This window comes from Pygocentrus nattereri, chromosome 6, assembly GCF_015220715.1.
Source record: "Pygocentrus nattereri isolate fPygNat1 chromosome 6, fPygNat1.pri, whole genome shotgun sequence".
Classification (NCBI taxonomy): domain Eukaryota; kingdom Metazoa; phylum Chordata; class Actinopteri; order Characiformes; family Serrasalmidae; genus Pygocentrus; species Pygocentrus nattereri.
Window position 1 is genome coordinate 28,568,104 of NC_051216.1, and position 13,777 is coordinate 28,581,880.

The 13,777-nt window shown below is 39.9% G+C and overlaps 1 protein-coding gene across 1 annotated transcript in view; it reads left to right on the forward strand.

Moving 5' to 3' along the window:
• slc49a4 (solute carrier family 49 member 4) overlaps window positions 1-13,777 on the forward strand; it is a 53,547-nt gene that overhangs the window by 13,043 nt on the left and 26,727 nt on the right. The window contains exons 3-4 of the mRNA XM_017709518.2: window positions 7,814-8,082; window positions 9,832-9,961. Of these exons, the coding sequence (XP_017565007.1) occupies window positions 7,814-8,082; window positions 9,832-9,961 (399 nt within the window). The remainder of the gene's footprint in view (window positions 1-7,813; window positions 8,083-9,831; window positions 9,962-13,777) is intronic.

Below are 13,777 nucleotides of genomic sequence, written 5' to 3' on the forward strand. Positions count from 1 at the left end.
TTATTCCTTCTTTTTTCTTTGTTCCTTCTGCCGGTCAGAGAGGATGTGTAATTCAGCAGTCAGGTGTACATTTTCCAAACCCTTAAAGGTTAATTGAACAAGATTAGGAACTACATTTTTAGTAATTTTACATGGATTATGTCCTTTCCTTGCAGTTCTTTGATTTCATTTGGGTTTCTCTCCTTTATGTGATCAACACAATGTGTGTCTTTGTCCCTGCAGTTCATATTACTTTGGGCTGGAAGCCTGTTTACTGGGTAGCCATTTCTTATTGTAGCCTTCACATTTTATTAAAATAGTTTTTTTTTTTTAACATAATGCCTTTTTTGTGCATGTTAATTAAAAAGTAGATGAATACTTAAATTACTGATACTGCTCACTTTGCTAATTTTAGAAGTAAAAAGCTGTCAGGACTACTGAATGAAGAGCTGTTGGGGAGCCAAAAGAATTGGCTCTTATTAGTGATCTGAGCCAATTGATCTGACTCTGAGAAGTGTGAATGTGCAGGCTGCTTTCCACTGTATTTTAATTTCTAATAAATAATAAACAGTCCTGACACAACAATCTGTACAGCACTATTACAAACTGTATCTAGTGTTACGTTCACCTAGTGTTACATTTTCATTGCAACCTAATTGAACACACTGTTCAGGAGTTTTTCTGTTATATAAGGGCTGTTCAGCTGCTGGATGAATTTATTTAGCAACCGTTTTGGTGTTCCATTTAACTATAATGTGCAAAATAAACGTACTTTGCTTTAATTTGATGCGGCTTTATTGGATAATAAGGCTGGGCAACGCACTTCAGACACGTAGCGGAACTCGACAGTTTTTCTGTGATGACCCTGCACGGCATGTGGTGGAAAACCTTTTTGAGAGTAAAAACCAGAGATCTCTGCAGTCACTGCCAGGAGACTGCAAAAAAACTGTGTCTAAGAACTAGCAGTTCTTAACTAAATTATGACACGATGCAAGTTCATTTGGCAAGCTATGTAGTCTTCTTGTGATATGTGTGATAAGGCAAGTAGGAAAATGTTATCTTCACACCCTGTCAAATGGTGCCATTCGACTTTTCCATGGGCAAGAAAAGTAATGCACATTTGTTTCCTCACTTAATAAAAAGTTGTTTTTTTTTGTTTTTTTTAATGAAGCATTGAATGTTCACATTTTGCTTGCACTGTAGAATCCTGCCTTATTGTGAATACAAGAAAGGTTACATTTGTGTTATCAAACATGACGGGTAATGACAGTTTGGGGAATTTAGTGTCGTCTCATCTTCAGAGTCTGACAAAATCGGCTGTAGGTCAAATGTAGTCTTGGATGAATCCATTTTAATGTTTGTGCACAAAGAATGAAGTAAAAATGTTCATATGGCTTGAACATCTCCTACAGTTGTCAAAGTCATTGCATAGCAACAATGGGACTGATACAGTGTTTGTGGAAAAACCTGTGCTGTTGTGGCAATATAACAGTATAGTTTGAACAGCTCTCAACCAGTCAGCTTGCGTGGCTGCAACTAACTGTTGTAGAATGGTCACTAAACATGAAAGTGTAAAAGTGCATCATGTCAATTGTGATATCACAATTGACATAACTATAACACTTCTTCTTTTATATTAATGACATTCTATTAATGTTGCCATAGAATGTACATTCATTGTTTGAACACCAAAGATCAGCACCAATCAATTACTCACTCTGTCAGTCCTTTTGCCTCCCAGCTCTAGTGTGATTAGTAAGTTGTACAATGAAATGAATGTAGTAATTATAGATGGACCATTTAGTTTTTTGTGGGGCTGATACTGATCACCCTTCACTGCATTTGACCCACAGCTGATATCAAGGGGCTGTGGGTGGAGCTGGATGCCATATTTAAAGGTGCAGCAAGCGATTCTGGCAAAGATGGTTGATGTTTACTCAACTCAGCAGCAGAACAAATACATGCTCCATTCAGTTCTCTTTCAGAAGTTCCGCCTCCCTAAATTTATGGACGTGCATTGCCAAGGCAAATTCCACTCTTAGATCTTCATGGCCATAAAACCCATTGCAAATGTTGAACATACACAAAATAGTTAGCAAGGTGTCGCTACAATTGCTACAGAGAAGCTAATCAGTTGGGATTAGCTATCCTGGACATTAGCAAACAGAACAATACAATACTGACCTACTGGCAGTGGTGGATGAAGTACACAAATCATGTACTTGAGTTAAAGTAGAGCTACCCAAGGTAAAATATTGCTCCAGTAAAAGTAGAAGTCCTTACTCTAGACCTCAACTTGAGTAAAAGTATTTGCCTTCAAATGTACTTAAGTATTGAAAGTAAAAGTACTAAAAGATTAATTATGGCTCTGATGTCCTGTTATCATTTTTATAACAAGACTCTCTTCATGAACTCATTTTAGGTGAAAATCCTCCAGTGTCTCTCTTGGTAAACCAGTCGTTTAATAGAACGTCATTAATTAGTGACGCTGACGTCTATTAAAATGATCATAAGCACAAAACACTGAAGGTAAACAGTTTCCATCAGGGAGAACCGAGTGGCTCTGAAATCACTTTTTACACACAAAGTTTCAGTTTAAGGTTACTTTGTAAATTAGTTACAAGTTGAATAAAAACTGGCTTTAAACTCAGGATCACAAACAAGCTTCCCTTTACTATATTGATCTGTAGGTCTCTGTTCATAAACATAAACTAACCGAAACTAATTTACAATCAAATGAAAGTGTTTGTATGAATTCAGAAAAAAGAAACCTGCCAGTCAAACTGCGTATGTGGACATATTTCTATATTGGGGTTTATTTACACAAAGTTAGGTTAGTTCCATCATTTAGGGACGTATGTTCTCCCAAATTTTTACGCTGCTGCGCTGACGTTGAACCGTGTGCTTGCACTGGGTCAGTATGACCAACAGGTCAAAACAAGCTCAGAACAAAAGTGACCACTGTGCCCTGATTGGTGCTCTTGCTTTGCTTTTTTTTTTTTTTTTTTTGGACATGTTACGGACAGTATTTGTTAGTATAACATTTGGTTTCATATGGGGCACAGTGCAAAATTTTGCTCTTGGTATTTCATGTTGACATTTGCTATGAGTTAGTACAAGCAATTTGCTCTAGTTTGTGTTTCTGTTGCGTGGAGTACATTCTGTAATATATTACATTGCAGAACATGCAGACCAGTAGACCCAAACATTTTGTCTTAGGGGCCGAAGTGCAGTGTTTGAGGTACAATCAATGAAGGTAGGTAGATTGGATTTTATATCATATTATAATATATTTTGTCACTAAAATGCTTAAAAGGCTTACAATTGTAAAATCAGAATATGAATTTGGATAGTATAAAAATCTCTTTATTCTCTCATTGGTTGAAGGATTGGTGTTAGGAGGTTAACTTTAGGTACACTATGGGTGGCCCTGGTGTAGAATGCAGTCTAGGTTCTGGCCATCCCACACCCTGCCCCCCAAAGATACTTATCTGATCTATATTATGCTGCACTGTACCAATACAGTACTGCACAGGAATGGAAGGAGACAGCAGCTTACAGTTCTTCTGACACTGTAGGTGTGATTTAACTATAAATTCTCAATTCATGTAGTGTGTGTCTGATCCTGTGATTCAGCCCTCTGACTTCTAATATAACCAGGCAGAGGTGTGAAAATAGCTCACCATCTCCTCCACGTCTTATGACCCTATGATATTGGTGCCTCTAATCCTCTTTCTTCCTAATCAGAATTAAAATGAGAACATAGAAATAGCCAAGCAAGACAGAAACACGACCTCTTCTTCCACCAGTAGGTGTCAGCACTTGCATTGAGCATTAGCAGTGTGAAGGTCTGCTTCTGACCAGTGCTGTGCTTGTCTTGAAAGTGATGAACATATGTACTGAAACATCAAGAGCTTTGATGAAGGAGATTGATTTTGATTGTAGTCAAGTCCTGAGTTACCCTGTTTCAGGGTCCTGTGTAAAAGAGTTCAAGGGCATCTCTGAAACCATCAAACTGTGCATTTCATATCAGAAGAGCTGAGCATTCTGAAAAAAATGGCTACTGTTAGCTCAACTTGGATTCCTTTGATGGCAGATGGATGAGCATGTTTTTGAGAGAAAGACATGTGAGTAGCACAAGCCCATCATGTTTGATAAATCTATTTTCATGGAATATTCTCATGGGTAGGGTTTTTTCTGTGAGCAGATGGATTTGAATGTAAGAGGGACCTCCAATTCTCTTCTTAAATGCTTCACTGCTCTTTCTCTCTCTTCCTGTCTTGCTTGTAGAAGAAACCTCAGCATGAGAAAATCCATTATTGCGATGGCCTCTGATTGGGAATGCCAATGATTGCTCTCAAATCAAAGCAGATTGCGATTGTCAGGGCAAATGTATGCAAATAGCCGGTAGAGCCTCTGATTAAAGGGTGCTGTTTGGGTGCTGTGGCCGAATTCCTGATTATTTCAGCCCGAACGTGTCAGCAGGCACATCTGCAGCCTTGCCAACAACATTGCTGTGGCACCATGAGTACTACGATGAGTATGCTCATCAGAGCATGGAAAATTACCAGCCATCAGAGGCATTGTGCACCTGGCAGCTAAACAGAAACCTACCCTGCTGGTTGGTGTTTCTAACATGATTTTTTTTCTCAATAGTTTAAACATGATCACTTCATGTTATCACAACCTTTGTTTTACAGGCCAACAACGTGAACAGAAAGCATACCACCTCACTGTATTAAAACTCACCTGCTGAAGCTGGCTTTGGTTCAATAGGAATGTTTGATGGTACAAACTGTTACACCCACTCAGCTGCTTTGTGAGGGGAATGTAGAGAAGTCAGTCTGCCAGTTCCTTTGTTGCATAGCCACAGAGTGGTATTTGAGACTAGACTGGATCAGCTGTGCCAGTCATACAGGCTATTAGAGTGGAGTAATGGACACATTCTGTCAGAGGAACGCTTAATCAGAGTGTATTGAGACTCCTTCTGCCACTGCTTATCGATATTTGCTAAGTTAATAATCTCTGTCTAAATTGCCAAGCTCTGTCTGTCTAAATTGCCAGGCTCGCTCACGCTTTCTTTATTTCATCTTTTCCTCTGCCTCACTGCCGTATCTGGACTTACACTTGTGTATCAGCTGATCGCGAAGACAGATCGTACAGCAGGGCTTGAGGTCACCCATGAGCAACTTCTTGCCTCCAATAATTAGAATAGGAGTGAATTAGCTCAGTGAATGGAACTCATTGGCCTCTGCTTCGATCCAGGGGGTGAAATTTGATGTTATCATTGCTTGGCTTTATGCCAGATTTAGCAGAATTTTCTTATTCTTTCACAGAGTAGTTGGCAACAGTCTTGAAGTCGTAATGATCAGCTTTGGGTTTGGGATTTGGAATCAGCTGCGATCCAATTAAGAGCTACGTGAGGGGTGTCGTAATGAAGTCTGCTGTTAATGCAAATGTGGAGGGATTCTGCTTATTCAGTGGAAGCGCAGTCTCCATCGAGCTCCTGAACAAAGCCTAGCCACTTGCCTGTTTCATTACAGAAAGTGTCATGAAGGGGCTTTAACGTGAACACCAATATCATATTAGCTAGATTACAACTGAATAGCATATTAGAAAGGATTTAACATCCATCACAGCAGCAGATGTCAGAAGTCAACAGATGTCAGAACTCCGCATTCCGCAAACACAACACAAAAGACCAAAGAAGCACAGCACAGAGGAATTGAGGGCAAGATTCTGGACTAAATCAGTGCTATTTATTGATCTGTTGTGGAAAGAAAGGTATGTCTTTATCTAGTACTACAGATTTTGTTTTCACTTGTGAGGTAGACAGTTGAAGTGACCTCACACTAGGGAGTGAGTAGTTGCTATTGTATGGCTGAAATGGCTTCTGACCATATTTAGTCACAATGAGGTTTCAAATCTGGGCCAAATATGCCATGACTGCAAAGCAAATGGCCATCATTGTACTTTTTGCCCTTCACCCACTAGAGCTTTCATTGGATCTGAAAATTTGGTCGTAATCGAAATACAACCAAGTTTTATGTCCAAACCTGACCCAGTCCTCCAGCTAATGTCTCATTTTAATTCTAGTCTTGTGGGCCCTGTTTACTACCAACAACACAAGTGATGGGCATGCCAGATTAAACGGCCCATAACTGAATTTTCCTTACTTTTTTAATGGGTTCAGTGTTTAAACATGGTTTAAGTTTCAAAACATATTGTTCCCAGAGTCTGCCTAGTTTATACATAGAAATTAAGCTTTAAAAAAAGTCAATTTTGGTGATGGTAATGGTAACCCATTAGAGTTGAAATTTTCATGCTGCATTAATGACTACCTGGAGCTTGAATTTTCCAAGTCAGAATCTCCTACCTCCTATCTAAAAGCATTGATGAAACTTTAGCTTTTGAGGTTGGGGAAAAATTGATGCTCATACTAAGCTAGCACTTGTTTGTGGGGCTGAATGATTTGGGGAAAATATCTACTTGTAATTTATTGGAACAATCTTACGATTGCCATTTAACTGCAATTATTTTGCAGAAATGTATTTCCAGGCTTTTTTTTTTGACATAGAAGACGAGAATATCCACTTTTTCTGGCATGAAGCTTACATGCTGATTGTGACTGATTACCAGTTGTGATGGTTGTGATGTCACATACACAGGACATGGGTGTTTTGTTGCTTCTGACTGATCCAACTTATCTGTCTGTCTACTGTGTGCATGTAAAAAAAAGCTCTTAAAGGCGTTTACAGTTTAACTGAAGAGTTGATCAGTTACTGCTTCATGTGTTTTAAAAGTGGATATAGGCAATGGAGATTCACCAATAATATAGTTACACAAAAAATTACACAAGTTTGCAGTTTGATCAAAAATTTTGTAGACAGAGTTAAGCATACAATCATGCAAGCATACCCTGTGTTTACTGACATCATACACTAATAGAAATTCAGAAGTTGAAAATTCTTAAATCATGCTATCATAAATTATATTATTATATAAATGATATTAATATTGTAAAAGCGCATTCAACAAAAATACCCTGTTAAAGATCTTGTTTTTGGTGCATAAAACAACACAAATTTTGCAAGTGGAGCTCAGGGGGCAGTTAAAAAAAGAAAGTAAGAAAAATGTAGCATATGGGTCATTTAAAGAAAACAGACTGAAATTCAAACCTGACCCAAGCCAGACAAATATTTCAAAAGTGAAATTATTCATGCCCTTGCATGATTGAAATTTGGTTCGCTTAACCCAAAAGCTGTTGTAATGGTACTGTAGCTTATCATATACCAAGTCCTTTGTTTCAAATAGCACTGTGCATATTGTCCAAAGCAGATGGAAAGGGATTCAGAAGGGCAGTATTGCATGTATTGCTGCTGTACTGTGCACTAGGGATGGGTCAGGACCCAGTTTACTCAGCTAGATCTGAGCCATCAGGAGCCTCTCAATGGATACATACTCCCCAACCCTCCACGAGACAGACAGAGAAAGCCTGAATTGTTGTTCCCCAGTTAACTACATGTCTAATATAGACAATTGCAGTTACTCAGACCTGCTGCTATGAATAAAGAGGTTAAAATTAGTTTTTTTCCCCTGCCTGGCAAAATTGTGTTTTTTGACTGCAAGTGTTTAGATGATTGAGATGCTACAATTTGCTGAAAAAGTCTCATTGGTCGCTGCCTGTGCCTGTAGGCACTGATAACATATGGGCCTACAACTAGAGTTTTTTCATCACAGTCATTCTTTCATGTCTGAAACGTAAGGGTGTTAAATTGAAAAGGAGTGCATGGAGTACATCTTCTATAATTATACTTTTCTTTTCAATTTGCAGGTTAATTCATGGAGGTCAGCTTCTTAACGGTTTAGCCGGTCCAACTCTGATGAGTGCCGGACCTCTCCTCTCTACTACTTGGTTCGCTCCAGACCAGAGGGCCACAGCCACAGCTGTTGCATCTTTGGTTGGCTACCTGGGGGCAGCCTGTTCCTTCTTGATTGGCCCTCTGGCTGTGCCAGCTCCCAATGATACACAAATAGTGAACACCATCACTCACTGGGATCCAGGCCACATCAGGGACAGAATACAGCTGGTTCTTTACACAGGTACAGTCAGAGCTCCATAACAATGCTCAAAGAGTATTTATACCGCTAAAACTCTGACAAAATCGAAAAGTAATCTCAAGCAAAATAATTCATGATGTCACTCCAAATCAAACATCTGAACAACATTTGACTTTACTTCTTTTTAAAGAAGAACTACTGTTGTTCTAGTTAACTGATTCAGAAAATTAAAGTATTTAAAGAGAAGAAAAGAAATCTAGCCCTGTGATAGAATGAAACACTGACTTTGTTTATAAAAAAAAAGAGGTTTCTGTTTGTGAGAGAGAAAACAAGGGAAAATTCTGTTGGCTTTAGAAGTCTGGAAGAAAAAATACACAGCCATATGCAACGCTAGGCAGTGGATTGAAAATACGTATTTCACATATTTTGGCATGTCTCCTCAAGAGGAACAAGCATACATCTGACACATTCAGAAAATCCATTAGTCTGTCTTCTCTATAAGAACTCAAGAAGGGTTATGTATGTATGTATGTATGCTCTTCAAAATTTATCATAATTGCAGTTTTATGGAAATGCTGTTCTTTGGAAATTGAATAATCATCCAAATTATGCTAAAAAAAAAGCTGGATTATTTTATTTATTTTTTAATAAAATAATTGACCGACCTTTTAAATTATTCTTATCATTTGTCTGCCCAATAAAGTAAACAAGAGTGATCTAAAAACTACAGGGCATTTCTGACAGTTTGTCAGCACATTAGAGCCCATTCTTGTAATGTTCCTTTTTGTTGTTTTATATTAACCCAGAAATGAAAAAAGATCTTTTTATGATGTGAGTAGGTGACAGCATTGCACAGTTTAACTAAACTAGGACTGTGCAGTTCTGTGCCCTCCAAAATTAGTGGCATCCTTGCTTAAAAAGAACACAGCAAGTTGTGAAAAATCATCTGTTTAAAGGCAAAATTATTCCAAAATAAATTAGCTTTAGCTCACCCTGCAGGTTTTCAGTTGGTTTGAGATCAAGGCTTTAAGATGGCCACTGAGAAAGCCTCGAAAGTTATTATCAGTGATAAATAGCAAAAAATGTTTTCCAAAGCTTGTTTTGCTAATCTTTTCTAAGAGTGCCAATGTTTCTGGAGGTCACTGTAGGTGGTCTGTTTATTGTGATCACTGGTGTTTATAATGCCGATATCACAGAAGGTCACAATATGTAAATGAGCCTTAGTTCCAGAGTGTTCTGTGGCTGTTTTGATGAATCAAGGTATTCAGAGCTCCTAATCATATGTTCTCAGTATAAATTGTGTATTGTATGAAACAGGCATATTGCAGTAACACAATATTTAGCAATATAAATACACTGAAATTGTGTCTATATCATGCAGCTTTATTCTGGACTTAAACCTACACCAAATTTAAGAAAGAAGCATCAGTTTTGGCTGTTGCTGTTTGTATAGGGCTGGGTTAACGAGACACTGACTTTTCTCGTTACGTGTTTCCTCACACGTAACGAGACACGTACAGTAGTGTAATAAATCTGTGGGATTCACTGCTAACTCATGAAGAATGTGAGCCAGATGACTGTTAATAGTCTTACTTGGTATCTTTCTTTTTCAATGTGAGTTTAATGTCTGAGAAAGTACACCAACCTGTATAGGCTGGTGAAGGATCAAATTAACAGAGACAGATTAATTTTGAGCCACACAGTCTTAGTGATTAGAATGGAGGCCTTTGTTTGCTGAATTGCTAGTGTTATCAGCCTGTTAACAGTATCATTTTATGTGTAAACACACAGAGTTGGGGGTGATTGCGGTCTTCTTTGTAGCCGTGCTCCTCTACTTCCCCTCCAGGCCACCCAGGCCACCCAGCGTGGCAGCAGCTAGTCAGCGTCTTAGCTACAGGAGCAGCATCTGCAGACTACTGAGGTATGCTGTTATCTACCAGCTCACACCACACAATGCCACATTATGTCAGTGCCTACAGAACAGCTTTAGCAAAATAGAGATGTGACTATGCATAATGGAGAGTGGGCATTCTCTTGTGCCATCTAATGTAATTGCATTGTTTGAACACCAAAGTTTGCACATGAAAACTGATCAACAGCAACTCCAGAACTCCTCCTGTCTCCCACCTATAGTGTTGTTATGTGTACATCACCAGGATTTCCCATAGATATACTTGGCCATACTTAGGTGGCTGTCAGTATACTTTGGGTGGGCTGGCTAAGTATGGCCAAGTACATCTATGGGAAATACTGATGATGTACAAATAACAACACTAGAGGCGGGATATAAAAAATACTAGAGGCAGGGTGTAAAAAAATTACACTGCAAAATTGCTAGATAATACACAACTTATTTCTTTATTTTTTAAATTCCAGATCATACATGGCTTATCTGAAGGGGGGATAAGTCATGTCTGATTTGGATATACCCCCAGGTACATCTGAGCACTGAACATGATTACATGATTAGATAATTTTTCTTTATTTAGGCTTTGTTCAAAATATCATGAGAAGAGCTGATTGTGAAACCAGGATCATGAATTGTCAAATCATTGGAATGATCGTATTGTTACACCCCTACTCAGTAATATTCAACACAGATTGTCGAAAGCTAATGAGTGTCTTTGAAAAAAATAACCCTCCAACAAGGCAGTTCACAACCTTTTTCTTATGAGGGTAGATGTATATTTTGAGTCCACTGACTCTGAGATAGTGAAGATCTCCAGGTCTTAAATGGCATCAATTTCTTTAAAATGTCAAAATTTCATTGAATGGTGTGTTTTTATAGCACTCATTTGTTTAAAACCAGCAGAGACCCTGAAACGTATGTGTGTAAAATATCTCGCTGTTGTCAGAACAACACCTTGTATCTCTGTTTTTGTCGTTTTCCAGTATTTGCCATAATCTGAAAATCCCTGTTGCCCTTTACTTTGTGTTTAAGTTTCACAATGAATGGACAAAAATAAAAATTCTTGTTCCATTGACTTGCATTAAAAGTAAAGAAGGATTTTTGCTTCTCCTGTAAAATTACTTTTTTGGAGATACAAGGTTTTGTATATATAAACTGCGCCACATGGCAGTTTTCCAACTCAATAACGACCACAAAGACACCTCCAAGATGACAGCTGCCTTGCTGAAGGTAAAGGTGATGGACCTAAACCCAATTGAGTACCCACCTTCACTGTCCCTCTGATTTGCTCATTTCTAATCTTGTCCATCCTTGTCACTCCCAACGAAAATCTCAGCATCTTCATCTCCACCACCTCCAGCTCAGCCTCCTGTCTTTTAGACAGAGCCACAGTCTCCAAACCACACATCATAGCAGGATGCACTACTGTCTTGTAAACCTTCCCTTTCACTCTTGCTGCTATCCTTCTGTCACACATCAGCCCTGACACCCGTCTCCACCCACTCCATCCTGCCTGCACCCTCTTCTTCACCTCTTTTCTACACTGTCCATTGCTCTGGATGGTTGACCCAAGATATTTGAAGTCATCCACCTTTACGACCTCTACTCCTTGCATCTTCACCGTTCCACCTGCCTCCCTCTCATTCACACCCATGTATTCCGTCTTGTCTCTACTGACCTTCATTCCTCTCCTCTCCAGTGCAAACCTCCACCTCTCCAGATTCTCTTCCACCTGCTCTCTACTCTCACCACAGATTACAATGTCATCTGCAAACATCATGGTCCATGGAGCCTCCTGCCTGACCTTGTCTGTCAACCTTTCCATCACCATTGCAAACAAGAAGTGGCTCAAAGCTGATCCCCGATGTAACCCTACCTTCACCTTGAAACCATTTGTCACTCCAACTGCACACCTCACCACTGTCTCACTATCCTCATACATGTCCTACACCACTCTAACATACTTTTTCAGCTACACCTGACTTCCTCATACAGTACCACAGTTCCTCTCTTGGCACCCTATCATACGCCTTCTCTAGATCCACAAAGACACAATGTAGCTCCTTCTGACCTTCTCTGTACTTCTCTACAAACACTCTCAATGCAAAAATTGCATCTGTGGTACTCTTTCTGGGCATGAAACCAAACTGCTGCTCACTGATCTGAACCTCTCGCCTTAGCCTTGCTTCAACAACTCTTTCCCATACCTTCATGGTGTGGCTCATCAACTTTACACCTCTGTAGTTACTGCAGCTCTGCACATCACCCTTGTTCTTAAAAATGGGGACCAGTACACTGCTTCTCCACTCATCAGGCATCCTCTCACTCTCCACGATTTTGTTAAACAACCTGGTTAAAAGGTCCACTGCCTTCTCTCCTAAACATCTCCATACCTCCACAGGTATGTCATCTGGACCAACTGCCTTTCCATTCTTCGTCCTTTTTAAAGCTGCCCTCACTTCCACCTTACCAATTCTCTGCACTTCCTGATGCACTATCTCTCCCCTGTTGTCCTCCTCTCTCTCTTGTTTTTCTCATTCATTAGTTCTTCAAAGTACTCCTTCCATCTACTCAACACTCTGTTCACTCACTAGTACATTTCCCTCTCTAATGTTTATCAGCCTAACCTGCTGTACATCCTTTCCAGCTCTATCTCTCTGTTTAGCCAAACGATACAAGTCCTTTACTCCTTTTTTATTGTCCAGCCTCTCATACAGCTCATCATAGGCCTGAGCCTTTGCCTTTGCCACCATTCTTTTCACTATGCAACTAGCCTCACTGTACTCCTGCCTACTTCCTTCATCTCTCTGGTTATCCCACTTTTTCTTAGCTGCCTTCTTCTTCTGAATACACTCCTGGACTTCCTCATTCCACCACCGACTTTCCTTGTCTTCTTTCCTCTGACCAGACGAAACACCCAACACATTCTTGCCAGTTTCTCTCACCACCTTAGCTGTAGTTTCCCAGTCCTCAGGTAGCTCCTCACTGCCCCCAAGGCCTGTTGCAATTTTTCCCTGAACTGCCTGCAACCATCCTCCTCCTTCAGCTTCCACCATCTAATCTTTGGCTCTGTCTTCGCTCTCTTCCTCTTCTTTGTTTCTAATCACATTCTACAGACAACCACCCTATGCTGCCTTGCTACACTTTCCCCTGGTACCGCTTTACAATCTCAAATCTCCTTTAGGTGGCATCTCCTGCTAAGGATATAATCCACCTGTCTGCACCTCCCTCCACTCTTGTATGTCACCCTATGTTCTTCCCTCTTCTGAAAATACATATTCACCACAGCTATTTCCATTCTCTTTGCAAAATCTACAACCATCTGACCTTCCGCATTTCTGTCTTTCACACCATACATACCCAGCACCTCTTCATCCCCTCTGTTCCCTTCACCAACATGTCCATTGAAGTCTGCACCAATCACTAATCTCTCCTCTCTATGGACACCATCTACCACTTCATCCATCTTACTCCAAAATTCCTCTTTCTCCTCTGACAACTGACAACCAACCTGTGGTGCATATGAACTGACCACATTCAAAATTACACCATCAACCTCCAACTTCAGGCTCATGATCCTGTCTGACACTCTCTTTACATCCAGAACACTTTTCACAAGCTGTTCCTTTAGGATTATCCCTTCTCCATTTCTCTTCCTCTCTACACCCTGATAGAACAGTTTGAATCCACCTCCAATGTTCCTGGCCTTGCTTCCTTTCCATCTGGTCTCCTGGACACACAGAATATCTACCTTCCTTCTCTCCATCATGTCTGCAAGCTCTCTGCCTTTACCAGTCATTGTCCCTATGTTCAGAGTCCCTACTCTAA